This window comes from Oreochromis niloticus, linkage group LG18, assembly GCF_001858045.2.
Source record: "Oreochromis niloticus isolate F11D_XX linkage group LG18, O_niloticus_UMD_NMBU, whole genome shotgun sequence".
In the NCBI taxonomy this organism is placed as follows: domain Eukaryota; kingdom Metazoa; phylum Chordata; class Actinopteri; order Cichliformes; family Cichlidae; genus Oreochromis; species Oreochromis niloticus.
In genome coordinates, this window is record NC_031982.2 from 23,988,449 (window position 1) to 24,003,942 (window position 15,494).

Below are 15,494 nucleotides of genomic sequence, written 5' to 3' on the forward strand. Positions count from 1 at the left end.
TCAGGTGTTGCAATAAGATGCCCCACAAATGATGTGTGCCAGTAAAAAAAAAGTTTGTCCACCAAAAGACAGAGGAGAACAGCACAGGGATAAACCTGCAGGCCTGACAACAGGAGGTGTATCACTCCGCTGGTTTTCTACTTAGTGACAGTGTTTACGTTGCAAATGTGCCTTTGTGACATTCATTAGTGCCCTCACTGACACACAAAACAAAACAACGACTACACAACAGAACAACTACACAAGACCACACAACACACTAAGTATACACTCCACACTAAACGTCACAAATCTCCCACATCTAAAAACTCTCTCTCTCTCTCTCTCTCTCTCTCCCTCGGTCGCTCTGTCTCGCTGCCGTTACCGTCACTCCCAAAAACTTTCCCTCTTCCTAAACAACCAAATCCCACGTGTTGACTTTTTTTTATAATTGGTCGACATGGTGCATTTTTCCACCGACAGGAAAGAGGTGGCTTTCTTTCCTTTCTTTACTGTTTTCGCGCTGTCCTTAGAAAACGCTTAAAACACACACACACAAAAACGTGACGACAGTATTTAGAAAAAAGCATGGCTTATATATATTATCATAACTCTGGATTTACTGGCCTGTAATTAAAATTTAAAAACTTTGAAGTCCGAACTTTCAATATGGGCTGAAATAGAGACTCAATGTGGCAGCAGCTTGTTGCTATGTCAGCTTACATCAGTCATGTGATTTGGAGGTGCAGCGTCCGTGGACCACAGAGGGTTAATAACACTCACACTCTGGAAATGGAAGGAAGGTAACATCCAACCGCCTGTGTAAAAAGCGAAATTCCCATGGTGTTGTTCAAAATGTGCTCTGGCACAATCATAAACATCGCTTGCTACTGAAAACAAGAAAAAAGCCGGTCCTGCTATGGGCTGAACCATTTGTTAATGGTGGAGGGGGGGAACACTATGCAGTATATTCAGTTTTAGCATTTATATTCACTGTTGACTGTAACTACGCTCAAACTGTTAATGCTATCGTATTTTAATAAACAACACTGTCATATGCAAAACTGGGGTGGCACGGGATCATTTTAGGGTGGCACTTGCCATCCCATGCCACCCTTTTAGATCCGCCCCTGATTATGTTATGTTGGAATGTTGTTAAAGAGGGTCAAAAATGTTTCAACCCAGTTTGTTTAGCAGCTTTAATATAGGGAGAACGCAACTTCCAGATTGTGTGAGTAAAATTTGTTTTTTTTTCTTCTCTTTTTCAGTTTAACAGTTTCTGGTTTGCCTGTCACTATTCCCTGTCTTTTTTCTTACCTGGTTCTTCCTGAACTTGTACTTTCTCCTCACATTCCCCTCTTTCCTCTCTCCCTCTTTGGACTGACAATCATACACAAATAGATTGTATTCAATTAGATGAAAAATTACATTAATATGAAAAAAATACTATTAAGTCATTTTAATAATCATTTATATATATATATATTTATTTTTTATATTATTATTTTTCTTATTTTTTAACATGTTCAATGTATCATTTTGGCATGTCAAGTGTACAGCACTTTGTGTTCAGCTGGGGGCTGATCTGAAAGTGTTATATAAATAAATTGCTTGCTTGCTTGCTTGCTTGCTTGCTATTAAGATCACTAATAAAAAAAGTCCTCTCTCAGTGTACTTTCAACCAAAAGGCAAATAACCCAACCACATGAACATCTAATAAAAGATATAAATATTGAAACACTGATCCAACATTATTCTTGATTGACAGATCATTTGATCTTACACCTTTACCTGAATGTGGCTCATTAGGAACCTGGCTGTCTCTCTGTACACACACACACACATCAGGAGTTGTAAGGTTAGCTAGTTAGTATCCATTTCAAACAGGACAGTGGTAACAGGCTACGGACAATTTTAAGTCTTAGATTTTAAAAAATTAAAATTAAAAATTAAAATTAAAATTAAAAAAAATAAACACACTGGAGGACTATCTGATAAAAACTAATATAATGCTGGTTTGTAGACCATATTTTGTCTCAGTCCTCAGTGCACTCCTGCAGCTTAGCATGCAGCAGTTAATAACAACTTAAGTGATTACATAGGGGTAAACAGATGACAACAAGCATCGGAGTCCTGCCAAAAAGTTCTTTTTGAACCCAGCCAGTTATTGGAAATATTGCCAAAATGAACTTCCACCAAAATACAACAGCCTGTGAACTTGAAAGAAATTTACAAGTACAGAGACAATATGAAATAAGCTTTATTAATTAGCTGAGTTAGCTTGCTAATATCGCAACAGTGGTTGAGTGCACAACCTTAAAGCTAGCGGCACAATACTTGTGATTTGGTCAGTGCCACATTAAACCCATAAAAAAGGCCATATGTCAGTTTATTAGGTCAAGTTTGGTCATGACACACAAGCTGGACCTTGTCGGCTTAAGTTACATTAGCTAAAGCAAACATTTCGGTAAAAGAGAAAAACACACATCATGCCATACATTCAAAACATGTTCCAACTTTTGTAGCTCTCTTTCCTTATAGTTATAACCAATGTTACTCACCTTGAAAGCATATTCCAAAGAAGACGATTAGAAAACGTCCAAGTAAAGTGAGCATGTCGTTAACCGCCAATTCCCCATGATGCACCTCGGTAGCAGTCACGTGAGGCAGTTTTGAATCCTGCTGTGCTCAACTTACCCACATTGTCAAGTTCACATAAGTTGCTGATTTAGCTGGACATGAGTTTTCAAGTTAGCTTTTTTTTGTTGTAATTGGGACGTTTTTAACTTGTAATTCTATGTTATAACAACAACTTCAGTCATCTATCGTCAAACTGATATAGAATAATATGTTGAAATAACAAACATCTAGAATTACATTTTACAGTGTACTGGTGTACTTAATTGTCGTACTTTATTAGTTATTACAATCAAAATGGACAGGAACAGGATTACAGGATGGGAAAGAGAAAGAAGAAAGAAATAGAAGTTGAGAAGACAGTAAAAATAGAGGAGAATTGGTAGAGAGAGAGAGAGAGAAAAGACACTGAAAATCTGCTTAACCACCTGCTTAAGAAGAAAATAACACAGTAAGGAAACAGTAACAACCAACACGCTATAACTACAGCATGCTGCTGAGCAGCATATACAACTAATAATGCATGATATGCTGTGTGTCTGTGTCTGTGTGTGTTAAGGTACCTGGGTCATTGACCCAGCGTTTTTGAAAGCGTCTTGCATTATTATTGAACTTTGATTTTGTCATTATTTATAATTTCTAGTCTTTTGGTTTCTATGTTAGAGTTCGTATTCTTCTGGTTTCTGTCTATGTTCCATAGTTGCTCTGTCTCCCCTGTCAGCTGTATGCCAAATCCGCGTCTCTGAGTTATGTTTCCTGTTTTACTTTGAAAGTCCACGTCTCATGTCAGTGTTTCTAGTTTTGCTTCCCTTGTCTCCTTAGGCCTGATTTGTCCCAGTTGTGTTTCCCTCCTGTCTCCCATTTCCTGATTGCTCCATCTGTGTATTTAAGCCCTGTGTTTTCCTTTGGTCTGTGTTGCGATCTCCCTTATCCCACACTATGTGTTCCATCTGTCAGCCTGTTTAGTTTATTTGTATTTTCAGTTTAGTTATTTTGTCCTGTTTAGCAATAAAGCTGCGCTGAGTGCAATTTTTTCGCTTCTGTGAGTCTGCACTTTGGTTCCACCATTCCTGCCTACCTACTGCAGACAGTACATGACAGAAGATCGCGACCAAAACATGGAACCTGCAGTCTTCAGCCTTGGGGTTTAACGTTAGGGTGACCATATTTTGTTTTTCAAAAAAGAGTACACTAGGCTCAGTCATGAAGAGCTTTAATAATACAATAATACAACTCTCGGTGGCACCCTGGGGTGGGGGTGTCAGAGCCATTGCGCGGAGTGGTTTAATTTAAAAAAAAAAAAAAGAATGCTCCATTAGCATAATGGACAGGTTTTCGACGGGGCTCCCACACAAATGCAAAGCAGAGGGTGAAGCATCACCAAATACTAGAAAATATGGTAAAGCATATCTTGCCTTTGGCTTCTCCTGCACAACTGCCAAGGTAGGTCTCCCGGACAGAATTACTTTCCCCTGCGTCGGGAGCACGTGCTGGGTTGTCCAAATCCCACATTCTTGATTTTTAGTTTACAAACACTTGAAGATAGTAAGATTAACAGTAACAGTATTTTGTCTGTAGATTGTAGAAATTCATCTAATGTAAACAATAACGTGGCGCACACGGGAAAAAAGGCACATACCTTTGACGTTGCGTGACGAACTCCGTATTCCTCGTCCAAACGTAAACGCAACAGAGTTTTCGAAAATCTCCAACCTGGCAGGAGTTTTAAAAAATCTCCGTTTTCGTTGATTTGAAACGCCGTTTACGTGTGGACGAAAAATGTCATATAGGCTTTTACAAGTCAACAAGCGCAAAAAAAAAAAAAAAAAAAAATTAAAAGCCTCTGTAATTAAATAATGGTACAGAAATAATGCCTCATCTGCATAAGAAAAATTACCAGTACTGGGCCGGTAAGAGGGAAATTTCTTTTGCAGTTCATCTGAAATGATGCACTTGCGCTTTGGGATCTTTTAAACAACATTAGGCGCGTTGCTGTACACCGTCTGTCCCATCTGTGAGCGCAGAACAAGCGCTCACAAAGCAGCAGTTCGAGGATTACTTAAAGCACATGGGTCCTCTGTCGGACTATAGCAAAACCCGGACATTTTCATCAATCTCGAAAATGCCCCCGGACGCCCCGGACAGAACGTGAAAAGTGGACATGTCCGGAGAAAAGAGGACGGTTGGTCACCCTATTTAACGTTGAGTTGGAGCGGATGATTGAGCTTCTGGACCTCATTGCCGAGGCCATGGCAGTTGGGCTGACCACAGTAGATGCTGTCATTCGGAGCAACCCTCGCCTTAGTCGGTTTTCTACATACACTATGCTGGGCAGCTCTATAGCTGCCTTGAAGGAGCAAGTCAGGGCTGGCGAGCTTCCTCTCTCTATCTCTACCTCCTTCTTCGCCGCTGCTACAGCAGACTGAGCTTTCCACGGCACCGCTGCAGCAGCTGCAGTCGCAGCATCAGAATCCCTCTTCCTTCACGTCCTGTTCTGACCACCCCTCACCTGGCTCATGCTCGGCATGAATGTGGTCAGGGTATGAGGAGCCAGTCACCGCTGCTCCGGCACTTTCCGTTTCCTTCGCCACTCCTACTTCCAGGAGGAAGCGTTGTCCGACAGCGATCCTCACCATGCTTGGAACCACTGACTTCCTCGGAGCAGCTGGCGAGACAGTTAATGAGGATTCGCCACCCGCTGAACAAAGCCTGGTGCCAGGATCTACCGTTCCACCAGTGTCTGCTGAGACTAGGACTCCAGATTTTTCCATATCGGTGAGTGAGATTGACTCTCTGCCGCGAGCTCTTACTAAGTCTGGAACTACAAGAACAGACACTGATGTTTCCAGTTCAGAAGAATTGAAGACAGTTTCCTGTGTTTTTAAAACTACTGAACGTAGGACTCTTAATGTTTCCCCACTAGTGTTGACCAAGGCTGTTGTATGTAGTTCTGAGCACAACATCCCAGTGTACTTCAGACCCAGCAACACACTCAGACAGAAACTGGTTCACCCGAAAGACAAAACTCCAAAACACAGACTGAACAACGTGGTGTATGCTGTACAGTGCAGCGAGGAATGCCCAGACCTCTACATTGGAGAGACCAAACAGCCACTTCACGAGCGCATGGCACAACATAGAAGAGCCACCTCCACAGGACAAGACTCAGCAGTCCACCTGCATCTTAAGGATAAAGGTCACTCTTTCGAGGATGCCAATGTTCACATATTGGACAGAGAGGACAGATGGTTTGAAAGAGGAGTGAAAGAAGCCATCTATGTCCACTGTGAGCGACCATCTTTGAACAGAGGCGGTGGTTTACGACACCAACTGTCTGCCATCTATAATCCAGTTTTGAGTTCCCTCCCCAGACGACTTAACGCCCACTCACATCCTGGGCCATCTGACCTCAGGAATTCACATGACAAGGTGGGGCCAGGTTTCACAATGAGCTCACCCGAAACCTTGGCTGATTAGGTCCCACACCCGCTTTCACACCTTGGCGCATGTGATTAGAGGATCACCAGGGGGCCCTTTGTCCCTCCTTGGGGGGATACTCCCACTGGGTTTAAATCTGGGACTCTCGGCCATTTGACCTTAGAACTGAAGAAGCTTCTCGGATGAGAGGTGAAACGTCTTCAAGCAACTTAAAGAAGTCCAGACGCTTTTCTTTGCAAACTCCTTTGACTACGATGACCTGGATGAATGAGAACCTTCACAGACATTCTGAGCTTATTATTTCCAGCTCTCCAGATTTTAAAGACTGTTTTTCACCTGCTCAGTTACCTGCTCAGTTATTAGATCAGCATTCAGCTCAATCATTACCTCCGCCGCGGCCGCCTACTAAGCAATCTGTTCTGCAAGGCGTCTCTGTACCTCCTGACCCCGTGTCTGTCTCTGCTGGAGGGTCAGAGGAGTCGCACCAGCCGTCTGCCTCCATTGGAGGATCCGCTGATGACTCTGGTGAGCCCAGCCAGCACCTCCTCGTGTCCAATGATGGCTCTGGTGAGTCCATTCAGCCACCACCTGCGGTTACCTTGTGGTCGTCGACACAGAACCATATAGACACATCTTTCTTCACTACAAGAATTATGGGGCTATACCACAAGCTGTGTGACCCTTCTATTACCCCTATTTTCAGACAATTTTCAGACAATTCTCTCTGAACAATTTGTCTCTTATGTTCAGGTAACCTGTATGGCTGTCAACGTACCGTCATGCCATACTGTGTTTCAAAATGGTACTCTATGAGATTTGGAGGCTAGCCAGGGGGGAGAACACATCTACAAATCACTGTTGCAATGCAGCACCATCTGCTCTCTGGGCCTGTGTGAAATGGTTATCCCAATGGAGATAGGCAGGAATGGGAATGGAATTTGGGACTTCCAGCCCCAACTCATCTCTTCCCTTAACCAGACTCACCAGAGAACCGGTTTCAGCCTTTAAGTGATTGAGGTGATATACCTGTTTATCTCCTCCCATGTCCAACTGTACCACCTCATAGTCAGCCCACTCGCCATGTGACCACAAGGTGTCCTTGCCACTTGGCAAGTAACTTTAAGCTTAGAGATGGGAGTAATACAATACCTTGGTTCCCATTGAAAATTTCCTGTCTAGCCCCTCTGTTGTACAGGCGTTGTTGATGTTCCTGGGCCTAAAGCAAATTTTCCTGTGACAACTTCCCTGTGCACCTTTGCTCTCAGGTCCAGGACATGCTGAATCTCATTTTTAGCTGGGTTCGGATCTTCCACCCAGTTTTCCTCAATTAGGTCTAACACCGCCTGTGGCTTTCTGCCAAATAGCAGTTCGCCGGAGGAAAAACCCAGTGGAGGCCTGGTGAACCTCCTGCACTGCAAAACGCCGAGGGTATAACCACCAATCCCAATTGCGTTTACACTCGTGAATGAACTTATGAGTCATGGACTTTGAAGTCTTGTTCAGCCACTCAGACCAACCAGTCAGTCTGAGGGTGATAGACGTTGGTCCAAACAGACTTAATGTCCAACAATTTGTACAGCTCTTAAAGTGTGTGAGACATGAACAATATGCCCTAGTCAGTCAGTATTGCTTTTGGGATACCGACTCTGGAGATGACCTGAAACAATGCCTGCACCACACTCTTGGCAGAAATGGTGCACATCAGCACTTCTTCGGGAAATTGCGTTGTATAATCCACCAGAACTAATACAAAACAATATCCGCATGTACTCTGTTGAAATGGCCAACAAGCCATTGCCAATGTGTTCAAATGGGACCTCCATTAACAATAAAGGGCACATCAAGTGACCATTATTTTTTTACCAGACTGCTCAAGTGGTAAATCCTCCATGGAGTGAATCACTGGAGCTGGTGGGGTCATCTCCTACTCCAAGAGTCAGCGCCAGGCATCCCCATGTTGCTGAGTGCAACACAAATGCTACATGCTACTAAAGGTCATGATCACATCCCAACATACTGCCCCAAAAGGTTATAAAACCCCAGGCAATTTGTTCTCAGAATTAGGGGATGCAACAGGTGGGAGCTAACTGCAGCCTTTACTCTATACATTTAACCTTAAATTTAATATGCAATGGCATAATGGGATACTTGTGAATATCCCCATGAACACATATGACCTCTGCCTACTAAAACCAACAATGCCCCGGGTTGAACCAGGCTTTGGTGGACCAGAGTCTGTGTGTAGCCTGTGTCCACCACAGCCTAGTGTATACCCCAATGACATCTTACCGGAATGCTGTACGTTCATCCTGGATCAGGGGACGGTCCCGGAGATCTGGTGACGCAGAACACCTGCCCCACCTTCATCAATGGACACTCCTGTCTCAGGTGACCCAGTCCAGCACTCCTGCCATAGCATTTGTGCCGGCCTCCATGGTTCAAGTACTGTGCCTGCCCTGTCCAGGCCACAGGAAAACAGACTGGCCAAAAAAGGGGTTCGTGGGCCATGGCTGTGGCGACCGCTCTGTCGGGGAGCCTCTTCCTCTGTGCGGGCATTAGCTGCAGTTTGCTGGCTGCAGTTTGCTGAGCGGCTGGCTGTGTCTCTCCAGACCCCAGTCTGCGCAGCCATGTGGTCCTCTGTGAGGGTGACGTCTGCCTTCAGGTTTGCAGGCTGATGGCAGCGGATCTGTCGCATCGTTTCTCCGGGCAGCCCTTCCACAAACTGCTCTAGTGCCACCAGCGCCAGTATCCGCACTTCTCCCTCCGATGGCCCAGTGTACACAGCTCGCCAGATGACTCCACACCTCTCCAGATCCTGGCGTCACAGATGAGCTACAGCTGCCTCATCATCCTCGCTGGCACTGCCCCTTGAGCCTGCTGCAGCAGAGGCTAGACCACAGCCCTGCCAAAATTACATTTATTAATCCTGTAAATTGGACCAGAATTGGACATGATCTGCATGTCTATCCAACACCCAATTTTTAGTTGGGCCCGATTATTCAGGACCTTGTATGTATTGTGTCGACAAAGGTGGGACAGAGAGCGATTGAAGTCAACCCAGGTTCCCTTGTCATCATTCTGAGAGGGGATAAAAAGTCTTAACATCCAGCCTTATGTGTTAAAAATGATCAGAGTGAACAAACGGAGCTTTTCCTTATTTGCTAATAGTAAAAATGGCCTGTATTTGTTTAGCGCTTTACTCAGTCCCTATGGACCCCAAAGCGCTTTACACTACATTCGGTCATCCACTCATTCACACACACATTCACACAGTAGGTCATTTTTATCAATTAAACATGTAATTGAAATATAGTTGTGATCAGTATGTTAAATGAGAAATGTGGTTTGAATATTGAAAAGGACTGTTCTAATGTCTCAATTTTGTCTATGTACATAATCCTGCTCTGACCTTGGCGGGTTAGCGTGTCCCTATACGAATGTGGAAAGATGAGCAATGTATTGCATATTCCATGATTATGGATAACATAAAGGTTGAATACGGAACTATAATTCATATGTGATTTGATATTGATGATATTGATTTCATATGTGATATGTGACTGATATGAATAGAATCAGGTATATAAAAAAAGTATGTGTACATTTAACTGGTATAATAAATAAGAAAATATTGATGCAATCATTTTGAAGACAGGCCTCAGACTGAGAGTTTGACCTTGGTGTGTTTGAGTATGTATGTGTGTGGAACATGGGAGGGAGTGAACAACACTGAGGAGCCACTAGTCTGAAAGAATGTCTAACTAATAAATTGTATGATTAGTAAAAAGAAGTGGCATTGAGTATATTGTGGTTGACAATATACAGACAATATACACAACACAGAGTTTTAACCTTTTAAGAGCCTGCTCACCCAAATGGTCAAGCTTATTTTGAGTCACTATATTTCAATAAGAAGAGTGCTTGACTTCAACCAATACAGCCATCTCTACCACTTGGTTAAGGTATCTAATGCTGAATATGAAATCAATATATGCTCGTTTTTTCTGCTGAACACCGCTAAATACTTCTACCAAATTTTCAAGGAAAGTAAGACTACTACCCATGTTTACATTTCTACTTTTTAAATAAATAGTGCTCAGTGTGATTCATTCCCCAAATACCCCCATCATCATCACCATACACACACACACACAAATAAAAATGAAAAAAAAAAATACTAGAAAGTCACATAAATCTTACAAAAATCACTTGATCTTGCATCTGAGTCTCTTTTTTTGGAAGAAGGATATTATGTAGGGGCCATGGTGGTGTGGGAGTTAGCAAGAAAAGTAAAATCCAGTATTGAGCCTCCAGCATCCTCCCATAATTCAAAGGCATGCATTGGGTTAGCTTAATTGGTACTGACCTGGACCTGAATGTGGGCCTGAATGGTTGTCTGTCTGTATGTGTCAGCCCAAAGAAAAAACTAGTGACCTGTCCAGGGTGGACCGTACCCCTGGCCCTATGACAGTTTGGATAGGCTCCAGCACCCTGTGACCCTGAATTAGATAACCAAGAGAAAAATTTGTTAAATCGACGGATATTATGTGCACCTTATGTTTGCCTTTCTAATCTTGCCTCAAAGATTAACCCCACCCCACCCCCACCTCCCTCTTTTTTTCCTTGCTTTAAAATATGCAGGAAAGTGTGATAAAAATGCACCTGTTTGATTTCCACACTGATATATAGCAGTTTCTCATTGGCCTAGAAAAGGAAAAAGCGAGTATAAATACTTTAAATACAGTATGGCAGAGTGTGACTGTTTTTTGTTTTCTCATCAATCGAAGGCATGAAGTTGTTCATCTTGATGGCTCTGTTCGGGCTTGGCCTTGCCCAGCACAACCCCCAATTTAAGAATGGAAGGACTTCCATCGTCCACCTGTTTGAATGGCGTTGGGCTGACATTGCTCAAGAGTGTGAACGCTTCTTGGGTCCCAAAGGCTTTGGTGGAGTTCAGGTATGTATAGCTATATATCACATGTAGCTTCTAGATAAGTGGGATAATCCTCTATCTTCCTGCATTCTTTTACTACTTGAAAACAATTTGATTGTTTAAACTTGCTTTTGGTTGATTTTTGTTTTTATGTTTTAGCTTCTCTGTGAAGTACTTTGTGATTTTTATCTTGAAAAGTGCTATATAAATAAAATTTTATTACTTACTTTACTTATTGAATGAATGAAACAATGAATCGATCCATTATCACACTGATGACACAATACAGCCTACCTTCTGAGGTGTTGGGAATGCAGCATGAACACTTCATGGAACTCGCATTTTTCATTCTCATTAGTATTATATCTAGAATTCTATTTTCACACACTTTATTCAGTTCTGTTTTTACTCACTACTATTGACATATTTTGTCTTAAATAAAGTACTGACTGCCAAACAAAACTAAATTTGTATCAAATTTGAATCAGTTCAACCTATTTAACACAAGCCTCCACCTACATAATTCTATTTAATAAAATTATAACATGGTTTTTGTTGGGTTTGTTTATTTGTTGTTGTTTTTTTTCTATACTCCGCAGATCTCTCCTCCAAATGAACACATTGTGTTGGGCATTCCTTGGAGGCCCTGGTATCAAAGATACCAGCCAGTCAGCTACAACCTCTGCTCAAGATCTGGCAGTGAGGCGGAACTAAAAGACATGATCACCCGATGCAACAAAGTTGGGGTAAACTAAATTACAGCTGTCATTTGGTGATAAGCATTGCAGACTTCAGGTTTCTTAATTTGACATAATTGTGGTCATCTGCAACCTCTTACATAACAAACGTTATTACCAGATTGACACTTTTTGGAACATTGTAGAAACAGTACCTGGCACTTTAGGTAATATAATAAATAACAACAACTTAACAAATTTGTTGTATTTGAACCTAACATGTAAAAAAAAAAATCACTGAAAATGATGAGGTTTGGGGGTTAGAGAATTTGATTTTGTGCACTGCACCCTCAAAAATATATATATCCCAAAAGGTTAACATCTATGTGGATACTGTCATCAACCACATGTGTGGATCTGGTGGTGGAACAGGAACCCACTCTTCATGTGGAAGCTGGTTTGACGCTACCAATGAAGACTTCCCCAGTGTCCCATATTCTTACTTGGACTTCAATGACTATAAATGCAAGACTGGGAGTGGTGAGATTGAGAATTATGGTGATATATATCAGGTAAGAGATGTCACTCAACAAAACAAAATTCTTGTTGCTTCTGACATCACTGGCAAGAGCTTACTTACTATCTTATTACAATACATCAAATCTCTGCCTTTCTCTTGTCTATCACTGGTTTTATACGATATTGCAATAGCTTTAAATATTTGTTTCTTATGTTGTTAAGATGTGTCATCCACAATGCATATTTTGTGGTCAGTTATCGTGCCCATGTATGTCTATATTCTCTTTCTATTACAGCATCATTCATCAATTTTGACTTCATCTTTTATTTGTCTGTTACCAAATATTCCAATTTTTGTTTGGCTATAACTTTCCCAAAACATATCACCAATTTCTTTTAATCTATCATTTTGCTTCTATCCAGGAACCGCCTCTTTTCCCAAATATAAATTCATTTAATCAAAAACAAAACAAACAATACTAACAGTTTCGGTCCTATCGCTGAATCCTGTAGTACCATATAAGAAACCTTTCGTAATATAACATGTTGTTTGTTGCTTTTCATGTTTCTCCTTCAATTTATCTAACTGCTGCTGAAATTGATCTTTTTTACTCTGAAGCCATACTCATAGTCACTCACAATTTGTATTCCTTTTACTTTTTTATCAAATTATCAACTTAATTATACACAGATTCCAGTTGGGTGTCGACAATTTTATTCTTCAGCTTTTCAGCAGTATTTCATTTTCATTAGCACCTTGAAATAGAAAGCAGTGCAAATTTGTGTGGATAATATCTCCATGCATACTATAGTTGCTTCTTACCTCCACAATCTGAATAAACATTAACTGTTCTAGGTTCGTGACTGCCGTCTGGTGGGTCTGCTGGATCTTGCCCTGGAGAAAGAATACGTTAAGGGCAAAGTGACCGAGTACATGAACAAGCTGATTAACATGGGTGTGGCTGGATTCAGAGTGGATGGCTGCAAACACATGTGGCCTGGTGATCTGAGTGCTGTCTATGGTCGTCTGAACAACCTTAACACCCAGTGGTTCCCTGGTGGCTCCAGACCTTTCATCTATCAGGAGGTCAGTTTTGTGGAAACTGTATCTAGGGCAGCCATCAGACAGGATGGACTAAAAGCATATACAAATCAAACATTCTTGCAAAATACATGAACATTACTATTTAGCAAGCAAAAGAAAAATAGTTAATAGTATAAAATGTTCAAGCTTGTTTTTCTTTGTATTATTGTAGGGTCTTTACCTAACAATATAAAATGTCTTGAGGTAACTGTTGTTTTGATTTGGTGCTGTATAAATATAATTTAATTGAACTGAGTTGAACTCAAAAGTAAGCTGCAGTTACTTCATGCTACAAATAGTGTAGCGATTTCATTTATTTAAACCGTTGCTAGTTTACAAACTTTAAATGATATGAATTTTGAACTGAATCAGCTTTCTAAGGTATAAATTTTCCTCTTTTCTCTCTAGGTTATTGATCTGGGAGGTGAGCCCATTTCAGCTAATGAATACGTCCACCTTGGAAGAGTGACTGAGTTTAAATATGGTGCCAAACTGGGAAACATATTCAGAAAGTGGAACAATGAGAAGCTTTGTTATACCAAGTATATATATATATATGTGTTTCATTTTTATTTTGCTGTAAATTCGCTATACTAATAAAATCAATTTCTAATTTGTTTTGATGTATTTAGGAACTGGGGAGAAGGATGGGGTTTCATGGCTAATGGTAATGCTGTCGTTTTCACTGACAACCATGATAACCAGAGAGGCAGTGGTGCTGGCGGTGCATCCATCCTTACATTCTGGGACCCCAGACTCTACAAGATGGCTGTTGGTTACATGCTTGCCCACCCTTACGGTGTAACTAGGGTCATGTCTAGCTATCGCTGGGACCGCAACTTCGTAAATGGAAAAGTATGTTCTCTCTTAATGGAAAAAAATGCAATGCTTAGTATGTATTAGACAGTTTTTTGTTGAATATATCCATCCATGTGGCACAGGATCAGAATTACTGGGTTGGACCCCCCAGCAATGGTGATGGTTCAACCAAGCCTGTTCTTATCAATCCTGATCAGACCTGTGGGAATGGATGGGTTTGTGAGCATAGATGGCGTCAGATCACGTAAGTCACTCAGAAATTAAGAGAAAGCAAGCAACTGATATCATACAAAACAAAATCCAGTTCTTCTTTGTCATCTGGACTATAAAAACTATAAGCATCCCATGATAACATTTTGTCCTATCTTCTATCAAGTAACATGGTCATTTTCCGTAATGTGGTCAATGGACAGCCTCACTCCAACTGGTGGGACAACCAGGGCAACCAGGTTGCCTTTGGCCGTGGTAATCGTGGTTTCATCGTTTTTAACAATGATGACTGGTAAGGATTTTGTTCTCCAAAGACTTTGTGTGTGACTGTTTCCTAATATTGTACAGTTTCACAAAAAAGCAGACTATCTGAGAGCACATCAAAATATAGCTTATATGAGCATCATTTACCAATAACATTTACAATTTTGACATTAAATGTATTCCAGAACTACAAAAAAGCTTACATTTTTGTAGTTCTGGGATGAGCAGTATCAGTTGTGTACAAGAAATTACACTATTATTACAATAAATAGTGTAGTGTTACATTATTATTATTGTTATTATTATTATTATTATTATTATTGTTATCATAAGACATCAGCCACTACATTTTATTTTGGTGTTACTCCCAACCAAGGATTACAGTTTAATTGTGGCACTATTGTGGCTTTAAAACTAGGCTGACCTTTAGTTTCCATTTCAGGGACCTGAATGTCACCCTGAACACAGGCATGCCTGGTGGCACCTACTGTGATGTAATTTCTGGTCAAAAGGAAGGAAGCAAATGCACTGGGAAGCAGGTTACTGTTGGTGGTGATGGCCGTGCCACCTTTTCGATCAGTAACAAAGATGAGGACCCCTTCATCGCTATACATGCTGATTCTAAACTGTAAATCTATAATAAAATAAATGCATCTTTCAAATAAATCTTTCAAATTTAAATAAAGCATACTGTTGAAAGTGAAGATTTTTTTTGGTCATTTTTAACATATCTGTTTAAATGAAATAAGCACACACAAAAGCCTGAATACATTATCAAATACTGGAAAAACATTTACATTATAATATGTTGGTCCCTTATTGTCTACTGGATGCACCGTTTTACATTTTTACTCCTTTATATCCACTTATGTGTGACCAAGTTTGCATAATATATAACATGGCATTGTGTATTTAAATGTATTTATAATGTATT

The 15,494-nt window shown here is 40.9% G+C and overlaps 1 protein-coding gene across 1 annotated transcript; it reads left to right on the top strand.

Annotated features, from left to right (window-relative positions):
• Positions 1 to 10,828: 10,828 nt before the first annotated feature.
• On the top strand, positions 10,829 to 15,264 carry LOC100534494 (pancreatic alpha-amylase). The gene is made up of 9 exons (XM_003448471.4): positions 10,829 to 11,011; positions 11,587 to 11,733; positions 12,039 to 12,236; positions 13,040 to 13,270; positions 13,676 to 13,809; positions 13,900 to 14,122; positions 14,209 to 14,330; positions 14,463 to 14,588; positions 15,003 to 15,264. Exons 1-9 carry the CDS (start codon positions 10,844 to 10,846, stop codon positions 15,190 to 15,192), a joined length of 1,539 nt encoding a protein of 512 aa, XP_003448519.1. The 5' UTR covers positions 10,829 to 10,843; the 3' UTR covers positions 15,193 to 15,264.
• Positions 15,265 to 15,494: the final 230 nt, after the last annotated feature.